Genomic DNA, 20,907 nt, shown 5'->3' with positions numbered 1-20,907 from the left:
CACTCAGGATCTCCTCGTCCCTTCCAGGGGCCAGACATGGAGGTTCCAGAGGTCTGGTCTCGGATGCCACAACGTGCCCTTCCCCTGAGAAAGAAGGTCCTTCGTCAGGGGAATCTGCCAGGGGGGAGTTGTCGTCAGGAACATTAGCTCCGAGAACCAAGTCCGGTTGGGCCAGTAAGGCGCAACTAGTAGCACTTGATGCTCCTCTTCCCTGACCTTGCACAGGACGTGTGCAATGAGGCTCACTGGGGGGAAGGCGTACTTCCGCTTGTCCCGCGGCCAGCTGTGCGCCAAAGCATCCGTGCCGAGGGGGGCCTCGGGCAGGGAGTACCAAAGCGGGCAATGGGTGGTGTCCAGGGAGGCGAACAGGTCCACCTGTGCCTGCCCGAACTGCACCCAAATGAGCTGGACTGCGCGGGGGTGGAGCCGCCACTCTCCACGGGGCGTCGACTGACGAGAGAGCGCATCGGCTGTCTGGTTCAGGTCGCCCGGGATGTGAGTGGCTAACAGGGACTTCGTCACCTGCTGGCTCCACAGGAGGAGGCGTCGGGCGAGTTGCGATAGCTGCCGTGAACGAATACCACCCTGTCGGTTGATATACGCCACAGCAGTCGTGCTGTCCGACCGGACCAGCACGTGCTTGTCCTGCACGAGGGGAAGGAACCTCCTCAGTGCAAGCAGCACCGCCAACAACTCTAGGCGATTGATATGCCAGCGCAGGCGGGGGCCCGTCCAGAGACCCGACACTGAGTGTCCGTTGCACACAGCACCCCAACCCTGCAGGGAGGCGTCGGTCGTCACCACGACGCGCCTCAAAACCTGCCCAAGAGGGACCCCTGTCCGCAAAACGGTCATTGAAGACCATGGGGTTAGGGTGCGCCGGCAGAAGGGCGTGATCGGGACGCGCCTGCTGCCGGTGTGCCACGCACTCCAAGGAACTCTGCTCTGTAGCCAGTGCTGTAGCGGTCTCATGTGCATCAACCCGAGGGGGACCACCCCCGCCGAGGATGCCATGTGTCCCAGGAGCCTCTGAAAACGTTTCAGGGGGACCGCTGGCTGCTGCCTGAAGCTCCTCAGGCAGGTCAGCACCGACTGGGCACGCTCGGAAGAAAGACGTGCCATCATGGAGACAGTGTCGAGTTCCATACCGAGGAAAAGGATGCTCTGCACAGGGGAGAGCCTGCTCTTCTCTCGGTTGACCTGTAACCCCAAATGGTCTAGGTGCCGGAGCACCAGGTCCCTGTGTGTACACAACAGATCTCGCGAGTGCGCCAAGATGAGCCAGTCGTCGAGATAGTTGAGTATGCGCACCCCCTGCTCCCTGAGGGGAGTGAGGGCGGCCTCCACGACCTTCGTAAAGACTCGAGGAGACAGGGACAGACCAAATGGGAGGACACGGTACTGATATGCCTGTCCCTCGAAAGCGAACCGTAGGAACGGCCGGTGACGAGGGAGGATGGACACATGGAAGTACGCGTCCTTCAGGTCGATCGCCATGAACCAATCCTGACGCCTGACGGACGTCAGAATGCGCTTCTGCGTTAGCATCCTGAACGGCAGCTTGTACGCAGGTCCAAGATGGGGCGCAGCCCGCCACTTTTCTTTGGGACAATGAAATACGGGCTGTAAAACCCGGAGTACATCTCGGCCATAGGGACGAGCTCGACCGCCCCCTTCGCCAGAAGGGTAGCGACCTCGGCCCGAAGCACGGGAGCATCTACTCCCACTGATGTGAAGAGGATGCCCCGAAACTTGGGTGGGCGCTTGGCGAACTGAATCGCATAGCCGAGACGGATCGTTCGCTCTAGCCACCGTGCTGGTCTGGGAAGAGCCAACCAGGCTCCCAGGTACCGAGACAGGGGGACCAGATGTTCGATCTGAGTCATTGCCCCCGTGGGGGGTGGTTCGATGGCTGGCAGTACGGCTCCCTCGACGCGGGGGGGACCCCGGGGAGGAGAGCGGCTCTGCCGAGGTGCCTGTCGGGCGATATCGCGGCATACCGCACCATCTGACTGAGGTTATCTGCTTCCGCGGAGGTTAGTGACGGGATGGTGCTCGCCACTTCGACATCCTTCTCCGGGAGGCCGCCTGTGCAGAGGGCGCTGGAGCTGGAGTCTGAGTCGGAGAGGGGCGGGGCTGCTGGGAAGCAGACGCCGCGCGGGACCTCGACGGACGATAGGCGGCAGGGTCGCGGCGGGGCAGAATCGCCTCCGTCTGCTTCTGTACAGTCGAGAACTGCTGCCCTCGACCGTATCACCAAACAGCCCACCCTGCGCGATGGGAGCGCCGAGAAAGCGAACCTTCTCAGCGTCCCGCATCTGTGCAAGGTTCAGCCAAAGGTGTCTCTCCTGGACCACCAGTGTGGACATCGTACGACCCCAGGGCTCGCGCCGCCAACTTTGTCGCCCGAAGAGCGAGGTCAGTGGCAGTGCGGCAGTAGCCCAGGGTCGGACTTTCCCTCGTGCAACTCCTCCAACGCCCTGGCCTCCTGCAGGATGGCCATGGCGCGAAGAGCCGAGGCAGCTTGACCCGCAGCGTTGTGAGCCCTCGACACCAGCGATGCCGAAAACTTACAAGCCTTGGAAGGGAGCCTTGGTCGATCTCTCCAGGTGGCAGCTGTCTGCAGGCACAGGTGCACCGCGACTGCACGTTCCACCTGAGGGATGTCGACGTAGCCCTCAGCTGCCCCGTCATCGAGGGAAGTCAGGGCGACCGAGCTAGTCTGACGTGCACGCGCCGAGGAAGGGGGCGTTCCAGGTCCGACTGAGCTTCTCATGCACTTCCGGGAAGAATGGTACCGGTGCCGACCGTGGCTTAGAGTCACGGCCGGTCCCCAGATACCACGTGTCCAACCGCGAGCGTTGGGCGGACTTACCTGGCAGTGCGGTGCACTGCAGCCCAATACTCGCGGCGGCCCGGGAAAGCATGGCTGACATCTCGACGTCCGCTTCATCCTGAGCTCGACCCCCCGGGGGAGGAAGCTCCAAGGAATCGTCGATGTCGGATGCCAGGAGGTCGCCCTCCGATGCTGCGAGCGACATCTCATCGTCGTCACGCCCCGAGTCCGAGTACGTGACGGAGGAACAAGGCGGCGTACCGCCTATTCCGGGACGGCCAGACGAGCGAGGCGGGGCGTGAACGGTCCGCGAGCCGGTGGCTGACGGATTGAGGCTCACGGTAATTCCCCGATCACCCTCGGTGCTCGCCGAAGCGGACGGCAGGGCTGATGCCACTGCTGCCGCAGAACGGGAAGCACTCGAGGTGGCGGCTGATTCTCGGAAGAACGCAGCTACCCGTGAACGCAACGTCTAAATTACCATCCGCCCGCAGTGCGGGCAAGACGTATCCACAAACGCTGCCTCAGCGTGCTGGAGTCCCAGACACACGAGGCAGACATCGTGTCCGTCCCCTTCCTCGATGAGTGCGCCGCACCCATGAGCACAGCGGGACATGCCACGCTGAAGAAATATTGAGCCCTGAAAAGGGCTCGCTCTTTAGAGAGATGCCTTGGAAGTTGCCGAGACGCCCAGGGGAAGTCACAGGAAAAGGGACAGTCCGCTGCACCACGTCGTAAGACCAGCAACACGTAGATAGTATCTGCAGAGTCGTCAGCATCAGGATGCGAAGGCTCCGAAGAAAAAAAGGTGAATGAATGCGGCACGCCGGCTCCCTTTTATACCCGGATATCCGGGGGCGGAGTCCGGCATGCAAATTTCATTCGCCAATTTTCATTGGCCTGTTCAAGTCAGTCAGAGAAGGTAGGTTCTCAAGTCAAACCCCATTCTGTCGACACAACGTCGAGAGACCGACAGAAAGGGAACTTAGAATTAGAATCGCACGAATAATCGTCACAGCCCTAGTTTACAGGGTATGGTATTTTAAAAATGTTTTCAAGTGTATTTTACCCTCTTGTTTGAAAAAAATATTTTCATTGGCATTGCCAATGTATTGCATCCTGTGGACTACATTTCTTAACCGATATGCTTGTAAGAATTTTTTCAGTCTTATTTTCTTATTAGCACAATGCAGTTTAAAAAAAGATGTGCCATGGTCTGTAACTAAATTTTCATCGTCGCGTTTCAACATTAGCCCCTGCCCGTTTGGGCAAATTTTTATGGTGCAAGAGAGAATGGTGCCTGACCAAAAAGTTGGTGCGATTAACTCCTGGTGACATTTGCATTTAGTCATTTAGCAGACGCTTTTATCCAAAGCGACTTGCAAAGAGTTCGGGGAGCAATAGGCTATATGTCATAAAAGAGAAAAAGTACATTAGGTGCTAATACAAAGTTACTAGTTTCAACAAAAGCTAGACCACTACCTGTTGAGAGAAGAGGGTTAGTGTACTTTTTTTCATTTGTCTGTTAAGTATTCACAGAAGAGGTGTGTTTTAAATAGTTATTTGAAGGTTGTGAGGGATGTGGTTGACCGGACCACGATAGGAAGAATGTTCCACTAGGTTCCTGGCTGATTTGGAGGGAGTGATACTTGAATTGCCAAGCTGGATGGTGAGATTGTGTTGCAACGTGGGGTGTGACGGAAACATGAGTAGTTCTGTCTTGGCCAGGTTCAGCTGGAGGTAATGCTCTTTCATCCAAGCTGAGATGTCATCTAGGCAGGCTGTTATGCGAGCTGCTACAGTGGTATCGTCTGGGTGAAACGAGATGTAGATCTGGGTGTCGTCAGCATAACAGTGATACGAGAAGCTGTGTGCCTGTATGATGGGTCCTAAGGATGTCATGTAAATTGAGAAAAGCAGCGGTCCAAGCACCAATCCCCGAGAGACCCCAGTGATCATGTGGTGAGCAGTGGACAGCAAACCCCTCCATGACACCTTGAACGATCTGCCAGAGAGGTAAGATTGGAACCAGCGGAGAGGGGAGCCAGAGATTCCTAAGGATGACAGGGTTGCTAGCAGTATCTGGTGATTGACCGTGTCAAACGCTGCAGATAGGTGTAGAAGAATCAGGACCGAGGATTTGGATTCCCCATTGGCTAGCCGCAGTTCTTCTGTGACTGATAGCAGTGCAGTCTAAGTGGATTTGTTTGTTTTGAAGCCAGACTGCTTGTCATCTAGTAGATTGTTCTGGGATAGATATGAGGAAACTTGGTTGAAAACTGCCCTTTCAAGAGGATAGAGACTGGTCTGTAACTGTCGGATGACAAGCTACATTAGAACAATGCCCCCACTGAATAACGTCAGACCATAGTTCCTCCGGTACAAATAATCGGTTCGGTGGGCCACCGGGCGGAGGCGTTATCCCTTCTAAGGCCGTCTTGACCTTCGACTCAATCTCCCATGTGAGTGTGGAGACAAATAGGGTCTCTGGTAAAATGCACTCTGGAGTGAACGGGCGTTTGGAATGGTCAAAAATACAAGATAAAGAATCAGGTTTGATGTTTTTGGAACCCGGGCTGTACGAGAGAGAAAAATCTAAACGACCGAAAAAAAGAGCCCACCGAGCCTGCCTGGAGTTGAGTCTTTTGGCGGTTCTGATATATTCCAAGTTCTTGGGATCGGTCCAGACAATAAAAGGTACTCCCGACCCTTATAACTAATTACGCCATTCCTCTAATGCCAACAATTCTCTGTTACCAATGTCATAGTTGCATTCGGCAGGAGATAAATGATGGGACAAAAACGCGCAAAGATGCATCTTGTCGTCAGTGGGAGAATGTTGGGAGAGAACTTCACCTACCCCCACCTCTGATGCGTCAAACTCAACCACAAACTGATGTGAAGGATAAGGGGCTATCAAGATTGGAGCCGAAACGAAGCGACTTTTCAGTTTGGCAAATACAGTCTCCTCTGTATCAACCCACCAAAACATAGTTCTGGGGGAGGTTAGGGCAGTCAGAGGAGCAGCTAGTTGGCTGAAATTGCGAATAAAATGCCACTGGGTCTTACTGGGAGGAGTGTGGATGACGGTGATGAGGTCTTCTCGGCGGAGATTCCACCCAATAGTAGCCTCAATGTTACTACCCGGCTTGGCCTTTTACCGGGCAGGTGTTAAGGAAGTGGCCCGCTCCCCCACAGAACAAACAGAGTCTCTGGGATCTCCGCCTCTCCTTCTCCTCCCGGGAGAGCCGAGCTCTACCCACCTGCATGTGCTTGATAGACGATTGGGCTGATCATGTCTCCGCCGCTGGACCGTGGTTCCTCCGTCACTCCAGGAAAATTAACCGGAAGGATTCGACGTTCCATTCTGGAGAGATGTGCACCCACTCTGAGGGCTAGATCAACGAGTCCATTCAGGCTTGTGGGCAGGTCCAGCATGTAGATCTTGCGTTGGACACGGTCAGCCAGCCCACGCAGGAACATATCCAACTGCGCCTCCTCGTTCCATCGGCTTCGGACCATTTACTGTTAAGATCAGGGCACCAATTCAGAGGTGGGAATCGAGAACTCCAAACTGCATTCTTGACATTGTGTCACATGTCTGGGTCTCCAGCATGCTAAAGTAGCATTCGTGGTAATGGTATTGTGGTCACGGCTGGCCTTGTTTGCTTTGGACTAACAAGCTGGCTGCGGCAGCGTTGATATTGGAGTCCCGGTGGGAGTAAATCTGTCGCAGCATTGCCACAAACCACCCAGGCCCCGTCAAGCTCACCGAGCCTGTCTCTCAAGGGCATTGCCAGATAGCGCAAAGAATGGCTGCTGTGTTTGTCACTAAACGCATAACAAAAACGTTTTTCAAAGGTGATTTAACATAAGGAATTACATTAAACATGACATAATTATAATAATGTAAATGTGCAAATCGTCACTCGTGTGTGAAACGCCTCAAATTTGTGTGTGTATTTTTGAGAATCTTCTGTCAGCGCTCTCCCTGGGTTGTCAGCCTCTTTAATCATTCAGATTCAAAGCTAACCATTCAACCAATTATAAGCACGGAGAGCGCAGGACTCAATGAAAACAGCTCTTTGCACTACCTGTGTTACCAATTTAGTGACTTTGTATTTAGAGCTGACATCTATGGGGGGATTATCTAGTCAGATTGTAAATTTAAAGTCTAAAACTAAAAGTCTTAAACTTAAACTAAAAGTCTAAATTTGAAACTAACAGTCCAAGTCGAAAATTTATTTTGTATTTAGGATAGGGCATTTTGTATGTAGGATTGGGCATTTAATCATTTAGCCATTTAGGATTTGGGGATTTAGGATTGGGAATTTGAGGATTGGGCATTTGAGGATTGAGGAGTGTATTCAAATTTGATGGAGGATGGGTTTGAAATGGCTGGTGTGCAGAGGCACCTTATGGACAGCAGAGGGAGCTCCCAGTGCTAAGGAGCACACTGTAATGAAACTAAACAGAGCGAGTGAGTGGCTGGAGCGAGGATATGAGGCGCCGTATAGGGTTTAAATCAAACTGCGCTTATGAATACATATATAAAAGCGTGCATACACACATATATATTGCTCACATATACATGTTTAGTATTGGATGTTCAAGCAAGCAGTACTGAATAAAAGGGTATGATAATTATGAGCAATGTGTATTGGAGAAAAACATTTCTTTTGTAATAAGATTCCCCCATTTATAATTCTTATTCTGTGATGAAAGGTAACATTTTTATAATAAAAGATCAAAAGGCTTAATGATGCAGATTTGATGCAGAGCTGTCGGTGCCAACTCTGACAGCATTTATAACAGCAAACATTTTCTAATTAAACAACAGTGCGGACCATCCATCAGGACGTCAAAAAGTTATTGCCCCCTTGATAAAAATGTGAAAAAATTTGTTTAACCTTTGAAGAAACCAGACTCTAGCAGGGAGGCTAATTCTATCCTGGCATGTTTAATCTTGGGTGACAAGTTATGGCACCATTGATGTCAGGTTGAATTGTTGGTAGGAAATATGCTATTTATTTGTGATTTTACAATCGGCCTCACCCAATTCAAGTGTATAGGACTGGGGTCTTGTTGTGACTGAAATAGCTGCTCAGAAGTGTTGCAAACATGGGACGACTTCTGTTAACCAACTTTGGCTATAGAAAAAAAACCAAGAAACTGGCAGGAAAAGATCATTATCAAGTGTCTCTCAATGTTTTAATAGTTTTCTTAAATAATACATAATACTCAACAAAAGTATAAGGTATTATTATTGATTTTGTTTTCAGTTTGGTTCTGTAAATTGAAATTTTCAGTTGTAATTTCTGCTTTTGTCAAGGGAGCACCAACTGCCATCTTGTTAAACTATTGATAATGTGTTTTGTATGTGTCAGGTGGTCCCAGACCAAGGGTTGGTATACGGACTACAAGACGAGGGCCTGCTGCTTACTTGCGCCGAAAGGAACGCATGCTGCGGATCTCTATTCGCCGTATGGTGAAAACAGACAGCTTCTATTGGATAGTCCTTAGCCTGGTTGCACTCAACACCATCTGTGTATCCATTGTCCATCACAATCAACCAGAATGGCTCACTGTTATTCAGTGTAAGTTTACAAAACATTTTATCATTAGTAATGGTTCTTAGGACAAACTACTTCTGTAAATTTGGATCAGAAATTTTAGGGCGGTCTAAAGCTCAGTTAAACATGGACTCTTAGGGTAACGGAAAGACATTTTGTTTTCATATTCATTTTTTTATATATTGCAGCAATTTTGCACAGGCACAGTTACACAAATTGTACATTTTACTTTTAAGAGTCCATGTTTAATTGACTCTCCTCAAATGTCCCCAAACAATTAAATTCAGTTTTATTTACAAACCCAATTCCAGAAAAGTTGGGACACTGTACAAATTGTGAATAAAAAAGGAATGGAATAATTTACAAATCTCATAAACTTATATTTTATTCACAATAGAATATAGATAACATATCAAATGTTGAAAGTGAGACATTTTTAAATGTAATGCCAAATATTGGCTCATTTTGGATTTCATGAGAGCTACACATTGCCAAAAAGTTGGGACAGGTAGCAATAAGAGGTTGGAAAAGTTAAGTGTACATATGAAAGGAGTTTCTCAGAGAACAATTGCAAAGAGATTTAAGTTATCATCATCTACAGTGCATAATATCATCCAAAGATTCAGAGAATCTGGAACAATCTGGATGCCTGCGATCTTCGGTCTAAGGAGAGGGCACTGCATCACATACAAGAATGCCACTGCAATGGAAATCACAACATGGGCTTAGGAATACTTCCAGAAAACATTGTCGGTGAACACAATCCACTCTGCCATTCACAGTTGCTGGCTAAAACGCTATAGGTCAAAAAAGAAGCCTTATCTAAACATGATCCAGAAGCGCAGGCGTTTTCTCTGGGGCAAGGCTCATTTAAAATGGACTGTGGCAAAGTGGAAAACTGTTCTGTGATCAGACGAATCAAAATTGGAAGTTCTTTTTGGAAAACTGGGACGCCATGTCATCCGGACTAAAGAGGAGAAGGACAACCCAAGTTGTAATCAGCTTAAGCTGAATGAAATGCTTTATTTATTCCATAAACACAATTTCGATTTGTGTCCAAACAACAGCTCGTGCAGTTATGTGCAGAGACTTGCATTTAAAGGGATAGTTCACTATTAAATTATTATTTAATGATAATTCACTCACACACACTGTGTGTTTAAATTTAAGGCTTTTGAGGAAAGCTTTCCAGCGTTCTTATCCATATAATGCATTTATATGGGGGGCTGCTTGTTAAGGTCCAAATTTCATTTTCATCGCAGCTTTAAAACACTCTACACGACAACAGCTGATGAATAAGGGTGTTGTCTGACAAAACAATTGTTAATTTTACAAGAAAATTACATACTTTTTAAACATTAATATATAGCTTGCTTTGCCATGAAGTGTCTCCATTTAGCGCGTCCTATTTTATTTTGTAGTCCTTTGTAGTTCTATTGTGTATAACAGTGGTTCCCAAACCTGTTCCTTGGGACTCATTTCTCAGCACATTTTGTATGTCTCCCTGCACAAGGAGCAATGTGGAGATAATTTTAGCGGTATCTAGCAGTAAGATTGAGAAATTGGAATCAACGGCTTACTCCACCCCTCCCTTTCAAAGCACTATGGTGGCCGCACAGAACTAAGATGTTGTTGCTTTAGCATTTCTTTGCCGAAGGAGATAATGTATTTATTAATTAATGGGTGTGTCTGTTGGTTCTTGCAAGAAACATTTTAAAAGCTTACTTTGCTTACAAATCTAAGACACTTGCTTCAAAAACAACTTCTTTAAATAGCGAAAAAAATAACATAAACCTATATAACCCATGGTATATGGGTTAATATTAAAACCAGTTGCATATTAAACATTTTAAATGCATATGTATTCTAAAAATAATACATTCTGTTCCCTGTACAACTGCTACGGGATAAACATGGAAGGAGGACAATAGGGGCGTTTACACACACATTTGCTGTATTTCAAAGAGATAATCCCAGGTAAGCATCCACGGGAAACAAGCAAAGGTAGGTTATCCACAGGATAAAAGGTGACCAAGGGGCAGGGGAGAGTGCAGGTAGATGATCAGGGCAGAGCAGACAAAGGGAGGACCCAGTAGACAGAGTAGAGTGACACAGCGCAGGGGAAGCCAGGTGAGACCCAGAGCACCGCTGAGACAACGACCCGATGGAGGAAGGATCCATGGCAGCAGAGAGGCTGCCGATACCAGGGTGCTGACTGATGGAGGCAGAGCTGATGGATGAGGGGCCCAGGCTGTAGATGGGGAAGCCCAGGGAACCTGCAACCCTGATGGAGACTGACAGACTTGCTGTGAATCCACACTGCTGCTTGCAAGTAGAGGGTGAGCTGAAGAGTTGACATGTTTCATCAAAGGCAGAGTAAAATGCTCAGGGCAGAAAAATATAAACAAATGAGGGAGGTTGGGTGGTCGGGAGACCATGAGCTGTCTTGCCGACAGGCTCCGTGGACGTGACAATGGGAATAAAGTCTCAATCGGCCTCTGTGACCGTGGAAACAGGTACAATGTAACAATCAGCCTCTGTGGCAGTGGAAACAGGTACAATGTCACAATCGGCCTTCATGGCCATAACAACAGGTACAAAATCATAATTAGCCTCTATGGCCATGGGGACAAGAATAAAATTTACAATTGGCCTCTGTGCCCATTCGAACAGGAACAATATTAAAATTGGCTATAACCACAGGATCAATATCACAATTGTCCACTCTGAAGATGCAAATAAGTCAAGATCTGCCGCTACATCCGAGCTCCTCGATCACTGTGGGCAGCAGATCTCCTTCAATTGTGGGCTTTGCCGTTAGGTACATTAGGCAATCCACAGCTCATTTACATTTAAAGATCCACAGGTTAAACATTCACAGGTAAATATCAACAGTTTAAACATTCACAGGTAATCAAATAATTATATGGAAAAGCATTAGTGTTAATGACAGCATTCAACAACTTCTCAACATTAAGACCTGACAAAGAAGACTGGCGTGAAGTGAGTATATATAGAGTCCAGTAACATATATCAGGTGCAATAAAAAATGTCTGACAGGGTTAAATTAATGATGGGAAGGGTATTCTGGTGAAGAATGTGCAGGCAGGAACAGGGACAACAACACAGCTCTAATCTATCAGAGTGGAGCTGTTTTTCCCTTAGTAGTCTATATTGGGATGGTTACTGAAACCCAGTATTAATCGAGCCCCGGAGCTACATAGACTCGAAAATTATGTCTCCATTAAGGGAATAGCTTTGAAATGGTTGTAATCTTATTTATTCAACCGTTTTCAATATGTAACAATAAACAATGAGGTGTTACACAAGTCGCAAGTCCAGTACGGTGTACCACAGGGCTCAGTCTTAGGGTCTACCTCTAGGAGATATGGTCAAGTGACACAGAGTTACCTTTCATTGTTATGCTGCCGATTCGCAACTTTATAATTCCTCAAAGCCTCACGAAAGTCAGCAGTTCCAAGTCAGCTCGAGTTCATACAAGTACAAAAAAGTATGAGCGTATTAGCCCAGTTCTGTCAACCTTGCACTGGTTACCTACAAAGCATCGCATTCACTTTAAAATCTTCTACACGATTTATCTCCTAACTACTTGAGTACACTTGTATTACAATCGTTCACATGCACTACGTTCTCAGGCGTCCGGTTAGTTGGTAATACCTAATATTTCAAGTGCAGGTAGGACTGTGAGTGTGATTTTTGTTCTAACCGTGGTTAAGAACCAACAAATAATGCAGTTTGCCGGTTAATCGCCCCCAAACACACACCTTCACAGATTTTTTAAATAAATTATTACAAGAATAAGAACCCGAGGAAACTGCAGAAAGAACAACGGCGTAACAGTCAGTGGATATAAACACAGACAAACTTTGAATAATTAATCGTTTGTAACAACTAATTATAATTTATATTGTTTAAATATTAATTAGGCTACATTTATAAAAGCAACCCTTTTCAAAGTGCAACATAAAAAGGGAACATCGGGCTAGACTATAGTCTGTACAAGTTGTACAAGTTGTACAACTGCTGAGTTTGTTAAGTGAATCGTCAAGTAGTGCCGCCTTATTTTTCGCTCTTCATGTTTCGTGCGTAAAACCAACATATATATTCACTTTGTCTGGTTTCAGGGAGGCTCTTAAATAGGGATGTGCGTGAATGTTCGAATATTCGATCGTTAATAACTATTCGAAAATTTAAAATGCTATTCAAAGACCCTGTAGTTGTCATGTCTTATTTAACGCTTCTTCACTTCATCTGTAATGATTTTATAATATACAGAAAATGTAAAAAATTATTTGTATAAGTCTTTGTTCAGTCAGATCGCAAGCTAGTTTAAATATTTTAAGTTTTCACACCATATGCACGGGAAATCGTTTTATGCTCGGCTCACATCACCATATTAAAATGTTTAAAAACTGGTGAGCAACAGAATTCGTTAACATTACTTAAATTAGGTATAAAAATACCAACATTATATTAAAGATTACCATAATTAATGTTTTACCTTTATCACTTCGGAGTGGTTGTTCTTTGTAATTGTAATTTGTTCGTTAAAAATATATGAAGTAATGCTAATTTCAACAACTCAAAATCAAATGTACTAATGGTATTGAATTTGGCCTTTGCATAATACTGGTACATTTGTCCATACCTTAAAGCCTGAATTTGGAAAAGACACAACAAATAATGCAGTCTGGCCCTCCCTCCCTGTGGGTCACGGAGGCTGCCCTCACTTCCCCCGGGAGCTGGACGTGCGTATCTTGATGACTGACCTGTCTTGGCACTCGTGGGATCTGTGGCCTACGCACTGGGACCATGTGCCTAGCACCTCGACCAATTGGGCATACGGGTCAACCTGGACAAGAGCAGGGTCTACCCTGTCGGAGCACCTCTTTTCCCGGTATGGGACTAGACTCTGTTACCATACAGCATGCCTCATGAGAGCGTGCCCAGTCAATGATGTGCTGCCTGGCCCTGGTCAGGCAACAGTCAGTGGTCGCCCTGAAACACTCAAAGGCTCCTGGGGCATATAGCATCCTTGTCGGCAGTCATGCCGTTCGGGTTGATGCATACATATGGGGTCAGCTGTGGCCTAATGGTTAGAGTGTTGGGCTTGTGATCAGAAGGTTGCCGGTTCTAATCTTAGTGCCAGCAGGTCATGACTGAAGGGCAAGGCACCTTACCCCTGATTGCTCTGCAGTAATGTGCCACTGTATAAAACTACTTGTAAGTCGCTTTTGATAAAATGAATAATTTTATCCAAATGAATAAATGTAAATGTAATACAAGACCGCTTCGGCATGGGCTTCAGAGTCGGGTTCCCTGGAGAGCGTGGCACACCGGCACAAGGCGTGTTCCCATCACGTCTATCTGCCGGCGCACCCTAACCCCTCGGACAGACATGTCCCACTCCGGGCTGGAGTCCCGTTAGAACAAGTGGGAGGTGTGCCGTGGTACGGCAGACGCATCCCTACTCGGTTGGGGTGGGGTGTTCAACGGGCAGGCAGTGCTGAGGCGCGGGACGGGCAACCAGGCGGTGTCCCTGTGGGCCATTCATATCCCGAACGACCTCGTTCAGACAGCCGATCTAAGGGGCACACGGGGGGCTAAACCCCCCTGTCGTTGTCTGTACTCTCCTGGGATCTTAACACGGTCCTGGTGGGCCTGCGTAAGGCCCCGTTGGAGCTCCTGGAGAACCCGACCTTTCTCGAATGATGAAGACGCTTTTCCTGTTGGCGCTCCATCAGGAGGGTTCGACTCCGTGTCCAGCGAGTGCCTAAAATCGGGGTACCCCACGTGGGCTAGAACGCACAGACTTGGTTGTGGGGAACCTGCAGGCGCTCCCCCTGCGAGGTAGTCCCAACCCGTTCACTGTCATGCCCAGTATATGCCCTGCGCCTCTACTCGGACCAAACACAGAGCTCTCGCTCTGAGCAGCTCTTTGTCTGTGTCAGGGGACAGCAGGGGGGCTGTCTCCAAACAGAGACTGGTGCACTGGACTGTGGACGCCATCCCTTGTCTTGCCGATCTCAGGCCCCTGCCCACTGTAGTGACGCTCACTCCGCCGGGGTGAAGCCTCCTCGTGGGCACGGGCTCAGGGCGCCTCTCTGGCAGACATCTGCAGAGCTGGGGGTTGGGCTGCATCCAGCCTTTTTTTCCGCACGGGCATCAAAATTGTCGGACCAGGCCTGCGAAGCACCTTTTCCCTTCTTCAGGCAAGTAAGCGTGCTATCCAGCCTCCCTACTTCCTCCATTTGACGAAGTATAGGCATTCCTTCCATCACCAAGCACTTGGGGAGTACGAGCCTGGCGGAGCAGCTCGTATTCACGCCCAGTATATGTGAGTTTCCCTCACGAGATGAACCCTTGTACCTGGGCTAGTGCTCCAAACGTAGTGACTCCCCTCCTCGGGTAGTCCCGTCTGACGCTTTCTCACTCTTGGTTCCCCTGTCTGCGAACCTGTGACCGACCCCTCGGTGGTCTCCACCGCTTGTGTGCACCCCAGGGTTGGGCCCGCACTACTACTCCCATGAGTTCTCCCCACTGGTGAGGCCGTGTTGGTATTCCACATATGATCTCCCTTCGGCAGATGTGGTCTCCGTAGCGCCCCCCCCGCAGGCGAGGGGGTAGCGCTTCCCAGTACTCCATACGTTGTCGGGCGGCCAATTCGCCTCCAGAGTTGCAAGGCCACCGCCTGTACAGCCGGTAGCAAGAACCTCTCGTCGGGGTTACACGAATTTATGTCTTACTACACTACTGGATGGTTACGATTCGCAAGGACGTTCATTTGTGACTCGCCCAGGCCGGTCAGTGTCGTTCTGCTGTAAATCGTGACGCAGCACAGCACCGTGACGTTTTCCAGGGTAACCCCATTCTGTCAGTCTCGGCACAACGTCGAGAGACCAACAGAAAGGGAACGTCTTGGTTACGTATGTAACCTAGGTTCGCTGATGGAGGGAACGAGACGTTGTGTGCTGCCTTTCCGTTTCAGCACAAATTTCAATCTAATGTATGTTAATACGCAGTATCTTTCATACATATGATTTTATATACATACAATCTGATGGGAATTCATACCTATTTGGTGGCTCATTCGTGGGATTTTATACGATCTCATTCCTATGTTTTATTATGATTTATTAGGTTCAGGTGCAAGGTTATGGTGATCCTTTATCGTTGCTTTGCCCCTGTGAAAATGTATTCATTTTAGCAAAATTTGCCTTTGTGCCTTTGATTTTAGGTTTTGGGGTGGGATAGGGGGTTGCTTATAGCCTTCTCGCATAATATATACAACTTTCCCTGATATCTGGTCATAAAATTAGATAAATGTACATACATACACCCTTGAAGGGGCCAACACGACAACATCATCAGCAAATAGCAGAGACGAAATCGTGTGGTCCCCAAACCTGACACCCTCCGGCCCCTGGCTGCGCCTAGAAATTCTGTCCGTAAAAATTACGAACAGAACCGGCGACAAAGGGCAGCCCTGCCGGAGTCCAACATGCACTGGGAACAAGTCCGACTTACTGCCGGCAATGCGAACCAAGCTCCTGCTTCGGTCGTACAGGGAACTGACAGCCCTTAGCAAAGGACCACAGACCCCATACTCCCGAAGCACCCTCCACAGGATGCCGCGAGGGACACAGTCGAATGCCTTCTCCAAATCCACAAAACACATGTGGATTGGTTGGGCAAACTCCTATGAACCCTCCAGCACTCTGTAGAGGGTGTAGAGCTGGTCCAGCGTTCCACGGCCCGGACGAAAACCACACTGTTCCTCCTGAATCCGAGGTTCTACTATCGGCCGTATTCTCCTCTCCAGTACCCTGGCATATACTTTCCCAGGGAGGCTGAGATGTGTGATCCCTCTGTAATTGGAACACACCCTGCAGTCCCCCTTCTTAAAAAGAGGGACCACCACCCCGGTCTGCCATCCTAAAGGCACTGTCCCCGCCCGCCACGCGATGCTGCAGAGATGTGTCAGCCAAGACAGCCCCACAAAATCCAGAGACTTGAGGTACTCAGGGCGAATCTCATCCACCACCGGAGCCTTGCCACAGAGGAGTTTCTTGACTACCTCACTGACTTCGGCTTGGGTGATGGACGAGTCCACCTCTGAGTCCTCGGCCTCTGCTTCCTCATTGGAAGACGTGACGGTGGGATTGAGGAGATCCTCGAAGTACTCCTTCCACCGTCCGACGACATCCCCTGTTGAGGTCAACAGCTTCCCACCTCCACTGTAAACAGCGTTGGTAGGGCACTGTTTCCCTCTCCTGAGGCGCCGGACGGTTTGCCAGAATCTCTTCGAGGCCAATCGATAGTCCTTCTCCATGGCCTCACCAAACTCCTCCCAGGCCCGAGTTTTTGCCTCCACAACCACCCGGGCAGGAGTCCGCTTGGCCTGCCGGTACCCGTCAGCTGCCTCAGGAGTCCCACAAGCCAACCAGGCCCGATAGGACTCCTTCTTCAGCTTGACGGTTTCCCTTACTTCCGGTGTCCACCACCGGGTTTGGGGATTCCCGCCTCGACAGGGACCGGAGACCTTACGGCCACAGCTCCGAGCGGCCGCTTCGACAATGGAGGTGGAGAACATGGTCCACTCGGACTCAATGTCTCCAGCATCCCTCGGGATCCGGTTGAAGCTCTGCCGGAGGTGGGAGTTAAAGATCTCTCTGACAGGAGACTCGGCCAGGCGTTCCCAGTAGACCCTGTCCAGAGTCTGTCCAGCTTCTTCTCCTGCCATCGGATCCAACTCACCACCAGGTGGTGATCAGTTGACAGTTCCGCCCCTCTCTTAACCCGAGTGTCCAAAACATACGGTCGCAGGTCAGATGAAACGACCACAAAGTCGAACATCGACCTGCGGCCTAGGGTGTCCTGGTGCCATGTGTACTGATGGACACCCTCATGCTTGAACATGGTGTTCGTTATAGACAAACTGTGACTAGCACAGAATCCCAATCACGCCCCTCCAGGTGTCACTGTCGTTGCCCACATGGGCGTTGAAGTCCCCCAGTAGGAGCACTTTCCAGCACCCCTCTCAGAGACTCCAAGAAGGTCGGATACTCTACACTGCTGTTCGGCCCGTAGGCACAAACAACAGTGAGAGACCTAACACCGACCCGTAGGCGCAGGGAAACGACCCTCTCGTTCACCGGGGTAAACTCCAACACATGGCAGGAGAGCTGGGGGGCTATAAGCAGACCCACACCAGCCCGCCGCCTCTCCCCATGGGCAACTCCAGAGTGATGAAGTGTCCATCCTCTCTCGAGGAGTGTGGTTCCAGAGCCCAAGCCATGCGTAGAGGTGATCCCGACTATCTCTAGTCGTAACCTCTCAACCTCATGCCCCATCTCAGGCTCCTTCCCCGCCAGCGAGGTGACGTTCCACGTCCCTAGAACTAGCTTCCTTGTCCAGGGATCGATCCACTATGCACCGACCCCCTATGGTCCCTCCCGCACGTGGTGAGCCCACGGGCCTGGCCTTGGGGAAAAGCCCGGCCACCAGGCGCTCGCATACGAGCACCGACCCCGGGCCTGGCTCCAGGGTGGTGCCCCGGTAGCGCCATACCGGGCGACGTCACGGTCCTTGATATATTGAGCATCATAAGGGATTTTTGAACCACTCTTAGTCTGAACCGTCGCCTAGGACCTGTTTGCCTTGGGAGACCCTACCAGAGGAATATAGCCCCAGACAACATAGCTCCTAGGGTCACTCGGGTACTCAAACCCCTCCACCACGTTAAGGTGGCGGTTCAAGGAAGGGACATACATACACACCAGGTCTATATTTTGAAAGTCATGCTGAGTGACACAAAAGTTCCTTTGTAGTTTTTATTGTTAATTACTTCCTCCAGTTTTGTCTGGTTTACTTATTAGTTTCAGTGTATTTAAACCTAAGTGTTTCCTTTGTCTGGTGTCGGCCTTTGTTTTATGCTTCATTCAGTGTTTGGATTACATTGTTTTTTTTCTTGTAATATTTCATTTAATGTTTACTGCATGTGGCATCTGCTTTCTGCCTGGATTATTCACTTGTTACTATATCACGAACTTCTGTGAGACTGCCTGACATATAATTTTATCGGTGTATTTATATTCTTTCTTTACTTTCATTTATGACACATAGTTAGCCTGGCAAAACCGCATTTAACAGCGTAATAGACACAGTGGTGTACAGGTCTATCAAAAAGAATAGGAAGATTAGTGATTGCAGTGATGTGTCATTTGAAGCTTGTTATTGAGCTTGGCGAGTGTGACTAGCATTCTGTGTAGACTTGAAATTGTCAAATACGTTTTGTTTTCTCATCTGATTTACTCTAATCCGTAGGACACTCACATGCAACCGCTCACATGACACTAACGCGAAATAACAACTTTAAGTTTAATGTTTACACTGTCTTTATCTTCCATGAACTCCTATCTAGTGCACTGTGCGTCACGGAGGGCTAAGAGCTAAGCTAAAGCTAACACCACACCGTCTCTCTTTACCCAGTATTTTCCTTGCTAATGTACGATCATAAGTGAACAAAATGGATGAGATTCGACTCCGCATCATCAACAGCAAAAGACTGTTTATCTGACCTTTATCTGCCACGGGAATTCACTTCCACCATTATAACGGCAGCTTATATTACATCGGATGCTGATCCCAAGCTTGCTATGAAAGAACTTCATGAAGCCATCAGTAAACAACAGACTGCTCACCCGGAGGCTGCATTTATTGTTGCGGGAGATTTTAATCACTCTAACTTAAAGACAGTGCTCCCTAAATTTCACCAGCATGTTTCCTGCCACACAAGAGGAACCAAAACTTTGGATCATCTCTAAAAAAACATGGCTGAAGCTTACGCCGCGATCCCCCTCCCCCACCTGGGTCAATCGGATCACCTTTCTTTGTTCCTCACCCCCAAGTATTCACCTCTCATTAAGCGTGTGAAGCCATCAGCGAAGACCATCAAGGTGTGGCCTGCGGGGGCAGACTTTACACTCCAGGAAAGGTTTCTACACGCAGACTGGAGTATGTTTGCTTCTCAGGCCACCAGTGGTTCTCACACGGACATAGACAGCTACACCTCCTCTGTATTGGAATATATCAATACCACCATTGATAGTGTCACAACTCAGAAGCAATGGATGAGCGAATCATTTGCACTACTCTTCCTACACTTAAAGAACTGTACTCATCCAGAGTGGGTAAAAGGGCTCACAAAATTACCCTGGACCCCTCACACCCAGCACACTCTCTGTTTGAACTCTTACCATCTGGTCGACGCTACAGAGCACCGAGCACTAAAACATCCAGACACAGGAAGAGCTTCTTTCCTCAGGCCATCTATCTCATGAACAGTTAAATGTTCACCTTTTGCAATAAATGTGTGCAATATTTTTGTGCCAGATTTTTCGTATATAGCACCTTAAAATGTGTATATTTTAAACACCTGTAGATATCTCATAGAATCTGTATATACATATCATACACCCTACAGTGCAATAAATGTGTGCAATACTTTCCCTCAGACATTTCACATATATAAACTCATAACTTGTATATTTTAAACAATAATTCCGGAGCTCTTCTGTCACACTGCACTTTCACCTTTGTGTGCTTAACTTTTATTTTATTCTGTACTTTCGTTGCCTTTGTTGATTGTTACTTGTCTTGTAACCTTACTTGTGTACTGGAAGCTTCTGTAACCAAGACAAATTCCTCGTGTGTGTAAGCACACCTGGCAATAAAGCTTGTTCTGATTCTGATTCTGAACAAGGAAGTGCGCCTCCTGTTGAAAGCATGCAACACTGCCTTCACATCGGATGATGCGCAGGCCTATAGTACTTCCGGGGCAAATCTGAAGAGGGGCATCAAAAAGGCCAAGCACTGCAACAAGTTGAAGCTAGCATTTTTCCAATTCTAACCCTCGACACATGTGGCAGGGCATCCAGGCCATCAGTGATTACAAATCCAACCACTACAACCCCACAGCCATAGATGCCGCCTTCCTGAGCACGCTTAATGACTTTTATGCTCGCTTTGAGAGAGACAATAAGGAAACCGCTACCAAGCTCACACCCTCTACTGACCACCCAATCATCACACTAAACTCCACTGATGTTTACACTGTACTAAGCCGGATCAACTCGCACAACGCTGCTGGCCCAGATGGCATCCCTGGTCACGTACTCAGGGCATGTGCGAAGCAGCTTCACGGATATCTTCAACCTGTCCCTCGCCCAAGCAGCGGTTCCAGCATGTTTTAAATCCACCTCCTTTGTGCCCGTTCCGAAACATTCCAGCCTGACTTGCCTGAACGACTACCGCACTGTAGCACTCACACCCATTGTTATGAAGTGCTTTGAGCGGCTGGTCCTGGCACACCTAAAAGACTCTCTACCACCCACACTGGACCCATACCAATTTGCCTACCATAACAATAGGAGCACAGATGATGCAGTGTCCATGGCGCTGCACTCCATGCTCACA

General features: G+C 48.5%; 1 protein-coding gene across 1 annotated transcript in view; it reads left to right on the top strand.

Annotated features, from left to right (window-relative positions):
- Positions 1-20,907, top strand: part of cacna1eb (calcium channel, voltage-dependent, R type, alpha 1E subunit b) — a gene marked incomplete at its 5' end in the record, with an annotated part of 250,899 nt that overhangs the window by 77,397 nt on the left and 152,595 nt on the right. The window contains one exon of the mRNA XM_079451973.1: positions 8,224-8,433. Within this exon, the coding sequence (XP_079308099.1) occupies positions 8,224-8,433 (210 nt within the window). The remainder of the gene's footprint in view (positions 1-8,223; positions 8,434-20,907) is intronic.

This window comes from Barbatula barbatula (genome assembly GCF_947034865.1).
Source record: "Barbatula barbatula genome assembly, chromosome: 3".
Classification (NCBI taxonomy): Eukaryota; Metazoa; Chordata; class Actinopteri; order Cypriniformes; family Nemacheilidae; genus Barbatula; species Barbatula barbatula.
This window is presented reverse-complemented; position numbering and strand designations above follow the sequence as displayed.